The sequence below is a fragment of the Corvus hawaiiensis genome, chromosome Z (assembly GCF_020740725.1).
Source record: "Corvus hawaiiensis isolate bCorHaw1 chromosome Z, bCorHaw1.pri.cur, whole genome shotgun sequence".
NCBI lineage: Eukaryota > Metazoa > Chordata > Aves > Passeriformes > Corvidae > Corvus > Corvus hawaiiensis.
Window position 1 is genome coordinate 32,619,352 of NC_063255.1, and position 12,562 is coordinate 32,631,913.

Here is a 12,562-nt window from a genome sequence, read left to right on the forward strand (position 1 = left end):
ATCCAATACTGCCCTCTCGCCTCCACTACTTATTTTAGTGACTTGAACAGTACTAATTCCAGTATACATTATTACTTCTGAAAACAGAACAGAGAGGATTTACCGTTTTAAATTGCTCCAGAAATTATTCCTGCCTACTCTGCTGCTAGGCATCAAGGGGAAAAGGAGGCCAAAACCCAACTCTTCTCACCTTGCTGGCAGAAAGCTTCTTGAATAACCTATCAAATTTCTCTAATTCTTTCAACACACACTTAAAAATTATCAGACTAGTAGCTAAGAAGAAAATCTAGAAAAATCCAGAGATACGGCTTTGACCTTTCCTCCTAGTGCTGCTACAGTAGCTATTAGATGTGAGTTAAGGGCATTCATGTATAGTTTTTTATAAAGCACATACCTCATTTTATAGCAACACTGGAACTGTCAGGGTGGATTGTACCTACCTCACCTCACATCCTATTCCTAGCAGCTGGCAACACTTACTGCTTTAGGGCAAGATTAATACCCTACCTCCCACAACCCCAATGACTTTGACTGTGTGAAGTGGGCTTCCAGACTGCTCCGAAACAGGCTGATAGATGGTGGATTTGGTTCTAGAAAAGAGCTGGAAGGCTCTTCCTAGTGAGTCTCAAGGGTAAAATTGTATAGCATTATGGCTGTAATGCATGCTTCCCTGGGAAGCATCACTACTGAGGAAGAAAAGAGTCACTTTCCCTACTGGTACCCCTGCAGCTCCCAGTGTGCTCTTGAGATAAGCAGAGAAACAATCTCTCTGTCCTAGGAAAGAACCATTCCTTGCTCTCTTCTCTCTCCAGCTGAGGGAAGACACCCAAAAAGATGTCCTCACCTTCCTTGTCTTCTTCCCAAAGGTACTGGGGCACAGAAGAAAGAGCCCAAGGAATTTTAACAAGCACCAGCTGGCACGTGGATGAAGGGAAACGCACCCAGGTAGGGATGGCTGGACCTGAAGGTGCTCCAGCTACCCCAGGGCCAGGGGCTGTGGAGGCAGAGCAGACAGTGTTTGAAGCCAAGGGCAGGGAAGGGAATTCCAAGTAGGAAACACTGGTGTAGTTTCCTCCTCCTTTTCCCTGCCCAAACCTACATTTGACCTTTCAGAAGGAAGGTGTTTAGACCTCAATACACAAAGAGCATGTCTCTGAAAGTTCTAATAATATATAACAAATAACAATTGCACCTTTAGTTCAGGAATCACACCCAGTCACTCCTGATCTCTTAATGCACGTTTTCTTCTGAGTTAGGAAGGGAGAAATATACTTGAGGGTCTTGTCAGCAATAATTTAAACAACTTGTATATACTTACAGGAGGAAGTGTTTGTTCCTTCTGTTGAAGCTTGTATCCTAAGCATGGGTTCTGCAACACACAGAAGTAACAACAAAGTTGTAAGAATACAGCCACAGCTACAGCACTATACTGGAAGAGCCTGAACATCTTCCCGCAGTAGAGATTTCTTCTATTTTTATTTTTTTTTCTCAGTAGTCAGAAACCCAGCGGAGCAGAGAAAAAAATGAGATAGCTTGAGAAAGCAAAGAACTTCAAAGTTGGTTCAGCATGTCCTAGGCACACTGTGATAATCAATTACAGCAAAAATGCTCCATAGTCCTGGGAGTAAAGGCCAGGAGAAAAACTGGCAAAGACAGAGTAAAATTTTCAGCTGTTTCTGACAGCATCAGAGGAAAGTGGAAAGGAGCAGGTCTTGAAGCTCCACATGCTGACCCAGGAAGCACTAGCTTCTTATCTTCTTCTCACATAACTCCAAATGAACAGTAAGGCATTCAGGTCTATCATAACTACAGTTAAGGACTTCTGTGGCTTGAAAGAGAGGAGGGTCCATGAGTGTCACCACCTCTGCAGAGAGCTGCAGATGGAAGGGAAAGCAGAACACATTCCAGATCAGAATGGGCCATAGCACCAGCCCCAAAGTGGTTACAAAGAAAGGAAAAAGAATGGTGAATAATCTTGTAGGGCAGTGGAAGGAAATAGACCTCAACACAAATTACACAAAGGAAGCACTCAGAAAATTTTATAGAAGAAGCAGGTAGCCTGAAGCTGGGTCTGAACCTCCTGAGCTGTAGGAACCTGAACCACACAGCAATTAAGAGCCATGTGTTTGGAGGGCTTCATGGGCTTTCACTATCTAGCAAATCATATAAGGTATCATGCATGAATAAAGAATTCAAGAGAAGGCTTGAGAAGTACTATCAGCTGGAAGGAAGAGTTTGAAGAGAGAATACTTTGCATAAGGTGGCAATGTGATGTGCCGGTGTGAAGTACAGGTGGCTGACAGCTGGTCTGGGAATTCTAGGAAGCAGGTGAGGCACACTGTATGCTCTGTAGTGAAACATTTAACATGTCATGTCACACAGAAAAGATGAATCTGTTGCCTAACAAAGCCTGGTTTTAGGCAGAAAAAAGCCACTCTTAGAAACTAAGACCTCTCTGTAAGTTCTGCTATCATCAAAAAGTAAGTGTAGCAATAATTCAAGAGACCTAGAACCCAGTGATTCGAACACCAGCATTTCACATTAGTCTATCTTCAATTAAAGAAAACACACTAATTACTTATTATTTTCATTTGAAAATCCTGGAAAAAAATCAGCAGTGCCCAAAACCCCAGGCACTACTGGTCACCAGGAAACTCATGAAGTGTTAGAGAAAAGACATGGTCTGGACCCAGAGCTGGGATAGAACAGTAGGAAAAACAGCACCTGACTGGGTTCAGGACTAAGCTGGTCTCTGCTCCAGCCACATATCAAAGACCTCCTCAGAGTTCCATGAGAAGACCTCAACAAGCAGCCACTGAATGTACTGCTTTTTGTGATGTGTTGCTTGGCATGAAATCTACCAGCGCAGAGATTCATCAGGAATGCAGCCAACTTTTTGAACATCCCAGCTTCCTCCTCTCCAGCAGCACAATAGCAGTAAAGAGGAGGACAGTACTGTAACAGCAGGCACTTGAAGGGACATAAGCAGGGAAAGAGACCACTCAAGAACAAGAACTTTAATTCATGGGAAAGAAGGCAGCAAAGTGCAGGGACTACATTCTTGCTGCACAAGGGAGAAGGCAAGGCAAGCCCAGTGGAGTCAGTGACCAGCGTGTCACCTTCTTCGAACAAAAATGGTTCCAATGGTTACAGGACACTTCCTATTAGCTATGTGGTCTCACATACACCCAGTGAAGCACCAGTGACAGGCCCCACTGAGAACATGAAAGAATATGGGCACATCCAACGTCTCTTCTGTCAGGCAGCAATGCCAAGATTTCAGAAGTAGGTCGCCACACACACAGATGCATCAAAGGAAAGACTGCAGGCATGCTAAATGCAAAATCTGGCAATCACACTGTTTTCCTTGATCTAGCCTACAAACACTGTCATTTCACACTAAAACCTGTCTCTGCCAGACATAGCTTTCCCAAAAAAGCTAGCAGGACCCCAGCCTCTTTGCCAAGCAGGGTATGTGCATCTTGTAAATCCTTGGGTTGCTCGGCTTATACACGTTTATCTACAATTGCCTCAGCCAAAGTCAGCAGTAGAGACAACTGCTTGTATTTTAGCCATATATAAAGTAACTCTTAACAGTTAAATAATGAAAGTGGCTCCTCACTGGGGTCAGTCCCAGGAGTAACTCTGGAAGTATGCAATCTGTAACTGCAGGCAGGATGCTGAAAGCAAATTCCATCAGCCTGAAAGAAAACTACCTGGAGAAGGCTCCTAGTATGCCAAGGCAGCTTCAAAAGAGGTTAAGTTACTGACAGTGAGTTACCTGTCTACACTCACAGACCCTGCAGAGCTGTCAGGAATTGTATGTAGAGCCCTGAAGAACAGAGGCAACAGACTTTCCTGAGGACACATCAGTATGCCTATACACTCAGCAAACTCGTAAGGACCTGCTTGGATTTATAGGAGAAGGAGGTAAGAGCTTTTTTAAAACATAGTTCCTAACAACACAAATACTCCTTCGCTTGGGCTGCTGCAGCCTGACAACTGTAGGCCAAATTAGCTTCCTTGATACAGCCACAGGACAGTAAAAAGTATGCTTAACCCTTCTTCATTCTTTTCTTGGTCCCTGAAGTAGCTCAAGTAGGCAAGGTGATATGCAGAAATGGAGCTGCTGAATGTAGATGAATTTTTCTCTCCTAAGAAGGAGCTGTTTCAGAGCTGTAGAAGCAGTTTCAAGAAGAAATGAAGAGAAACAGATAGAAAGACTGTTAATTCAACTTACGTGAAGTAGTTTTTGTCACTTCTGTTGATGCTGGTATCTTGCTGGTCCTCTCTGGAAAACACAAGAGGCAACAAGAAGTTATAATATGGTGTCATGTGATCCTCTAACAGTATTCAGCTCCAGAATGGACAAGGTAAAGGAGAAAAACGTGTTCAAAGAAGCAAGCTTAAATTTTGCTTCAGTGGGCAGAGGCTTCAATCAGACATCAACTTGCAGAAGTTTCCTTTTGGGAAAAACCAAAAAATGATGGTGCCTACTCGCAAAACTGAAGAAAAAAGCGCGTTTCTTCTGAAAGAACCCAGTTGTTCAATCTCTCGTTTTCCTCTGGGAATAACTGATCAGTGGCAACAGGAGAAATCATGCAGATGGCTCTGTTTCTGGAAGATGTCAGTGTGAGTATTCACTCCTTATGCTTCTAGGCAGTTAAATTTTGCAAAGATGTGTCCCTGTTCATATCACTTGAATTGCTGTTAAGTATATCCAATAGTGTCACTTGCCACTTCAGGGAAATCTTCTGAGTCACACATGCAAACCCCATCCCTCACGGACTGCTGGGGGCTCTGTGACAGAAATCAGACAGTTGCTTTGCTGAAGAGATGAGGAAAGTTGCGCTTCCATACTGGTCCTATGTACATCTCCACACACTATTGCTAGTTACATTCTGGCAAGGACTGCTTGCACTAACTTGTTGAACCAGCTGATGGCTAAGGGAGATGATGCTGCCATGCTTAGATCCTTGCTAATGCAAAATGCACAGATGGGAGAAAGCAGGATGCAGAAAGCCTTTGTTTAGGCTTCACAGACTTGCACAGAGACCTTGTTCCAAAGACAGCAATGATTTGTGAGTGCTCTGCTGTCCCTGCAAGCCACAACTGTGTGCAATTTCTTAGGTGTGAACAAATCGCTCTTCAGTTGTATTCATCAACAACCTTGGACTTCCCCAAGTTCTCAAAATATATTTCAGGCTTTAAGTGGCGCAGTTCAATGCAGCTGCACAAGTTTCAACTCTACAGCTGGAGAAAGGCTCTGAATGCCAAAAAAAAAGTCTTGCCCTGAAACCTCAAGGCACACCAAGAATCCCCTAGTAGGTCAAACAAACAGAATTCAGAAAAATTCTCATAAGAGATTTAGGAAAAGGAAACTCAGGAATGTTTTTGTTCTGTTTTGTGAATCTGGATTCCAGTGGCTCTCTGCTCATTGTCTCCAGAGTTTATAGAAACTTGACCAGAGACAAAACTAGCCATCTTCCCTTCAACATCCCTCTTGTTAAACTTTAATATCAACCCTGTATTTTAACTTCTTACTTGCTTGCTTTTCTTTTGTGTCTTTTTTTTCCATTTTGGTCCATCTTTCTTTGGCAAATATACTATTTGCCTAGTTAGTACATCCCAGTTTCATCTCACCAATGGCAGAGAACGTGTTATGCAGCATTTCCTTGGCAGCCAGCGATGCGTGGCATGAAAGGGAGTATCCATAAGTAAAATTCTTAAGGTCAAAACCTTTGCATTAGGTCTTGGAACACAGTGGCCTGTAGCCAGGCAGTTTTCAGGACCATTTTTTGGGCATAAGGGCAGTTTGCTGTTGTGCAGCTGGGTTGTCTGACAATTAACCTTTCTTAATCACATCAGGAGATGGAACAGGTCTGACAGCTGCATAGCTCAGCATCTGGCACAACTGGAGCAAATTTTTCTTTCACCATTAAAGAAACCATGTTCCATTTAGTGCCTGTGCTGAGCTTGATGGAGCATTTCTTACTGGCACCTCCCCAGCCCAGCTGTGTTAGTACAAACGCCGACGGGAAGCTTCCCTGCCAGTGGAAAATACAGCCAGAGCCTCCTACACCTGAAACGTGCTGAGAAATACATTTGGAAAACATGTGGCAAAGTCACACTTTATCAAGCTCCGCTAGTAACATTCATCTTAGCAACACTAAAAGTGGATGCTAACATTTGGAAGACAAAACATTTGTGTGTGTTGCTTACTGCACACAGTACACCACAACGATAACAAAGGCATTTTACACTACCTGAGAAGGCTAGCACAGATCCACATGACAAGCTACCTGAACACAAGAAGCAAGCAAAAAAGGGGTTTCTCATAGCAGGCTGTCAGTACTTGCCTGAGGTGAAAGAGCTGGAACCAATTTTTCAATCATGATACTTTTGCTGCTGCAGTCTGCTAGGGTATGGTGATGGCAGCCTGCAGCCCTGTCTTCATCATCATCATGTTTAAGTCCCCATGAGGAGCAGCTACCTCAGAGGCTACAACCAGTTCTGTCCCCTGGCACTTCTAAGAATACTGCCTTGGTGAAGTGCTGTTCCCTGAAACTGGGTATATTTGTGCTGGGGCTTACTCATGTAAAAATATTGAAGGATCCATGAGGGATCCTTGTCTGGGGATGTTTTAAAGAGCAGGCCCCTGCAGCTTCTCAGTCCTTTTTCCTTAGTACTCTGGCCAGCAGTATCTTCTGCTGTTTCGTCTGACATAACAGGGAAGAGCTCCTTTAACTCACACGGGACTCCCAACAACCCCACCACCTTGCTGGTATGTTGATCCATCCTTCCAGATAAGGAGCTTTTTTTGGGCTGCTGAGAGGAGACAGCTACAAGCTCTGCTGTATGGCTCTGAGAGAAGCAGGAGGTCCCTCTGCTACTCAGCCAAAACCTTTTCTCCACAATAACCACATATTTAAGAGCCTGACAGCTGCTGTTGTGAACAGCCCTGTGTGTGCCCTCACAGCCTTTTTCCCCCAGTTAGTTTGTCAAAGGCCTAACGCAAAAAATCCTGCTTGAGCAAGTTGAAGGGGTTTGGTTGATCTCATAGGTTTTAGTTCAGGCCTTGCAGGTGGTGGCTCTGAGAACCCTGACAGGGACAACAGCCTGGGCTCTGAGGAGGGTTCACATACCATGACACCATAGATAGAGATGCAAACAAGCTTTTTGTCATCCTGAGGTGTACTTTCTAGCAGTGATACAAGTTTTAAGCCTTTTGCATTGTTTGTGCTATTAGGGTGATATCATCTGAATTATACAAACAATGACACAAGCTAACATACACTTTCAGGAAAGAAGAGCACTTTCTTCACCTCTGTCACTTGGTCTATAGATGGCAGAGCAGAGAGAGTAGTTGTGTAGAAGGTTGGTAAGACCACAGTCTGAGGCCTTAGAGACATGCAAGCATATGTGGTGAAAGATACAGGGTGATCCAGTGGCTAAACTAACTTTTAGTTTCTTAAAGCTACCATACTTTTCCCCGTTTTCCTCCAAGTAACTACTGACTTGATTTAGATTAAAGAGCATTGCCCTCAATCCAAGTATGTCAAATTGCAAGGAAAGGTTCAAGAGTACTTTTAGGGGAGTTGCAATACCAGACTGAGTGATGGCCACATTTTTTTCTGAGACAAAATTAGTGACATCGGTCCAGGCATACTGATTTGCTCCAGCTGAGAATCTGACTCATTATGCCAGCCAGTTCAAAACAAACTATGTCCCAGGTCACCTGTAATTGTGCTAGAGAGAAGAAATACCCTGATCTCCTACTTTAACCAAGTCTTGGACAGAAGAAGGGACTTCTTTTGCACTTGAAGTATTTCATAGTTGGTCATATGCTCTATGGGAACTAGATATGTTTTTATTTAGTTATTTCTCAGTCGTCTTCTTGAAGCTAAGCTACTGTCTGTCTTCAGAAGAGGAAGAGCAAATTAAAATTTAATGAATGATGAATATCAGATCCTTATTGATTACTGTACAACTTGGAGCTGTTACTACTACTGAGAGTCCTATGTATGCAAAACCAGAAGCCTGCACAGGCCATTGGGTAGCTAATGAATTTGCCAAGGCTCACCACTGCCTACAATTGAGATACATTAACAGATCACCTGAGTACTTCTTGTATCCATCAATTCAGGCAAATTTGTCCCAGCCACCCACACAGATGAGTCAAATTACATCAACTCACTTTCCGCAGACATTGAGGAATAGAGCTCACACAACACCCTGCACACAACCCAGCAGAACCCAGCATCGTAGACTTCTGGCTTTTGAAATTCCGCAGCATGAATCCACCCTTTTGCACCCTGAAACATGCTGGGCACAGCAAACATCCTCAGAGAGGCAAAAGAATCAGGCCAACAGGTTTTTATGGAAAAGACTGACACCACATGCAGATAGAGCATGGTTGACTCTTTATTAAAAAAATATCACTTAGCGAGCTGTCTACATAAGGGGTTTTGTGAGCAAGTTGAAAGCTTTGGCTGTGGTGTGAAGTATTCTGTCAGTGCTATTTATTAACCATAGTAAGGTCCTATGCTGATGAGAAAATCCATGAAAAATTCACCGCAAGAATTTTGCCTGGGTAAAGTAACAAATCAGGATGCACAAAAAAAGCAGTTACTATTGCATTAGCAATCCTGTGCACTATTTATACAACACCAGGAGAACCTCATGCCTCTATTCTGACCTCAATTACAATCTTTCTTAGGGGAGCATACGTGAGTATGAGTGAATGACAATAAGAAGGCAGCTCATATCCTGTGGGCAAGTTATACTCATTATAAATTTAAAAGAGAACAGAATAGCTCCTATCACTTGCTATTAAGATTGGTAAAAATTGTGTTTGTCTAGCTATTTTTATATTTGTTACATTTTTAATCCACACGTGTGACTCAATAGGCAAGGCTTTATATTTCTTTCAGTAAAACTGGGAAAATTTAAAAGTCTGTGTAGGTCAATACAGTTTGTGTGTGGTGTGTGTTCATGTTTATGTTTAGCAAAAACTTGCACAAGAGCAAACTTGGCAGTTTTAAGTAACAACAATGTTTATAATAACAATAACAGTAAGAAGGACAGGAGTTACTATTGCATTGAATATTACTGTTTTAGACAGAAAAGTTTACCACTTCGGGGAATGAGATCAGGAAAGATTAAGGTTTCTGCTCACTGAAAACAACAAAAAATGTTTTACAACCGTTTTATTGAGAAATACTAATTTTTCTATGCTTGGAGCAGAGAATTGAAATCAGCAACTTTCCAACATGGGACCTTGATGGTAAATGTGTGGCTTTTTGTATTCTTGGGGAAAAACCTCAACATATTTGCCTTGTTCTTTGTATGTATTTTCCTAATGTCCACTGCTAGTTTACGTTAGAGACAAGGCACTATGATAAACAGACTTCTGGTCTGGCCCTGGAGTTCTATTTTGTGCCATACACCAGTAAAGAAAATTTCAACTAAAATAGTTCTAGTTTGACAAAATTCTAGGGAATTTAAACCAGGATTTTTTTTAGATACTGAAAAGCACTAATCTTACAGTGGAAATAAATAACCCCATTCCCAGAAAAGCCATTACTTCATCTACCCTCGCTCTTAAAGTACCCAGCACAAAGGGAAAGGAAGACCTAGTGTGCAGATAGCAGGGCACACATAATAAACATGACAAGGTGAGGTCACTTAACTGAAGGTCATAATTTAAGTTATGGTTCACGTGGCAGAGCAGACCAGTATGACCATAAGAAAGTCAGGCCCTCTGGTGCATTTTTCTTTACCTCACTGTTACCCTATCTGCTGGAGGTGGAAGAAAGCAACTTCTCTTCCCACTTTGAGAGATTCAGCCTTCTCAGATACCCATGCTTTAGTTTTCTACAGGGACTCCTGGGCTACTCTGGACCCCAAGGGCTTCCCCAAAAGCCCATTAACAGGTAATAACAAGTAAGAGTTAAATATGCTGGATTTTTGTTTGTTGTTTTGGTTTTTTCTTTTAATTTTAAACTTCTTTCTTATGAATATTGCAGGACCTCCCAGATACACAGGACTCGAGTAATGACTGCCCTTCAGGGCTCATTACCGAGTTTGGATCCCAAATCTGTCATTAAGCTAGCAAGGGGAAGAGGTCAGGGAATGTGGGGGAAGGAGGGGTGAGGAGGTCACTCCTGCAGGGGGTCTATCCCTGTTTGCAAGGCAGATGTTGCCCTTTGAGGCTGTATGGATCTATTGGTCTTAAGTCACCAGATGTTGCCCCTGCTATTTCTCAAATCCAGGTGGAAAATTCCACCATTAGCAGGAAAATTACGAACAATTTTATTGGTAATTTATAAGCAACAGTAAGCAGAGGAGGCTCAGATGTATGTATAGCAACCAAATATGCATGATTGATTTATTCGACCAATGAATGCTGCCATGCCTCAGTCTAGATGATCAAATATCACTGAGATGTTCCAGTGCAGACATCACTTAGTTTCCAGTTCAGATCTTTACAGACAAGAGCCAGCTGCCAAGTTTAGACTGGATTCACGTTGCCCTGCATTCAAGGGAGTTTCCATGCATGGCTGTATTTTAAACAAATTACATTTCATAATACAATTAGACAGATTTTAACATTTATGTTATAGATGCATGTAACAGGGCTTGCCCACAAATAGTTTCAGCTGAGACCAAGCTCCTGTCCCCCTGCAGCAGGAGCGTTTTGTAGTCATTCAGCATAGCCCAAAAGGAAGTTGAAAAATCCATGTCACGAAGCACAGGAATGAGGTCCCACATGCACTCCCATGACACCATTCCTTGTCTGAGAAAGTAATAATAAATGGTCAAGCATTTTTTTTGCATTTATCTCTATCACTGCCTAGGCACAGTGCCTACAGTTGAGTTATGGAAACATTATAGGACCTTTCCATGTAAGCGGCTAATGAGCAACCAAAATTTGTATTCATGGAAACCAAGAGAGTCGACAAAACTACACAGAAACACCTACCCATTTTTCCTCTTAGTAACATTCCAGTAAATAACACTTGATCTTTTATATCAGTCTCCTGACATCTGCTCATGATTATAATACCATACAGCTAGAATGAAATCCTAGCACTTGAGATTCTTTAGTTGATGAAATAGAATAGCAAATACACAAAGTGAATACAGTCAAGCAATTGCTGTGTGATTACAAAACAGCAGATAGACAAAGACAAATCCCCCTGGAAAAGGTCTACATTTGTTTTCTGTTTATGTAAATGCCTAACTCCCATCTAAGAGCACAATGTGGAACAGAAAAGCATGCCTGGTAAATTCACACTGCTGTAACATCTTTAACCCATCTAAGATATGCAGAGAACTCCAGTTTTGTTTGCTAATGAGGGCATGTTTGTTTCGTACTTCACAACTGGCTGGACACTGGAGTTTGAATTATGGGAACTGAATTAGTCAAAGCCACACTTGAAAAACAAGATTTCAGCTGAACTGCTGCCTCCACTGCCTTTTCAAAGGAGAAATAGTACTGCAATACATTTGTGTGTAGTGGAAACACAAAATTTCATCATTACATCCCTGTAAATTAAGAGTCCTGCAAAACCAGCAATCTATAACAACTGTAAATCTTTTGAGTAAGTCTGAATGCTATCTGTTTCATGAGAAGCTCTACTCCTCAGGAAATAACCTTAAATAACAATACCTGAATCAAAGTGTTTGAATCACACCTAAGCCTCTGAATAATTTGTCTTCAGATACATTCATGCCTTTGTGCTTATTGTTTTAGAAATCAAAATAAAAACCTATCAATATATGTGAGAGTAAAAACAGTGGCAACCAGAGCAGCACAAATATTACTTGAAGTGAGAAGTTCTCGTTCAGCAGTTCAGACTATGACATGCTTTAGGTTAAATGCAACTTCCCCCACTGTGTATAACAGGAATTAGAATAATACTCCCTTCCCTTCATCTTCTTCTGATCTTGACTGTTTAGACTGTGCCCTAAACTTGGTGTTACATAGAAAATGCTGATCTGTCCTGAGATCTGTAGGAGACATCCCATTTGTCTGTAAGGAAAATCGAGCATCTCAACTACATAATAAACAAGTCAGGCCCGACTACTTTTCTTAGTACACGTAATAGATTTCAGTGCTTCCACTTCCACTTCACTTGCCAAGCTCTGTCCTGCTCCTAAGCAATTTGTCCTGCTGGCAGCTTTAACACATGGTCTTTCTGAATGTGACAGTAACATAATGAGTCAAGCCTTACCATTGGTGTCTGTGATGATAACACTGGCTTTCGTACTGTCATTTCCTAGTTTGCTGCTCACTCTGCATACATATTCCCCAGCATCGGCCAACGTGGCTCTGTAAATGTGAAGCTCAGAGTATTTCCTGTGAAATCAGAAAAAACATATAAACATCCTGTACTGGAATAACAGTCACTGCATCAACTAAAGCACTTTTTTCCCCACCCCTTTCAACAGAGAGTCTTGTCTTCCATTCTTACTGATAGATCAACACTATCCAGTTTGAAAGAAGAGAGGAGATTAAAAAATATCTCTTACAGGCTGCTGGAAAACAGGCATATAT

The 12,562-nt window shown here is 42.0% G+C and overlaps 1 protein-coding gene across 6 annotated transcripts in view; it reads right to left on the reverse strand.

Moving 5' to 3' along the window:
* Positions 1 to 12,562, reverse strand: part of NRG1 (neuregulin 1) — a 432,712-nt gene that overhangs the window by 223,929 nt on the left and 196,221 nt on the right. For 4 of the 6 annotated variants that reach the window (XM_048291885.1, XM_048291881.1, XM_048291883.1 and 1 more), the window contains 3 exons: positions 12,240 to 12,364; positions 4,241 to 4,291; positions 1,319 to 1,369 (listed from right to left, as the gene is read on the reverse strand). In XM_048291885.1, coding sequence (XP_048147842.1) covers positions 1,319 to 1,369; positions 4,241 to 4,291; positions 12,240 to 12,364 — 227 coding nt within the window. The remainder of the gene's footprint in view (positions 1 to 1,318; positions 1,370 to 4,240; positions 4,292 to 12,239; positions 12,365 to 12,562) is intronic. The other 2 variants (XM_048291884.1, XM_048291886.1) reach the window with 2 other exon arrangements.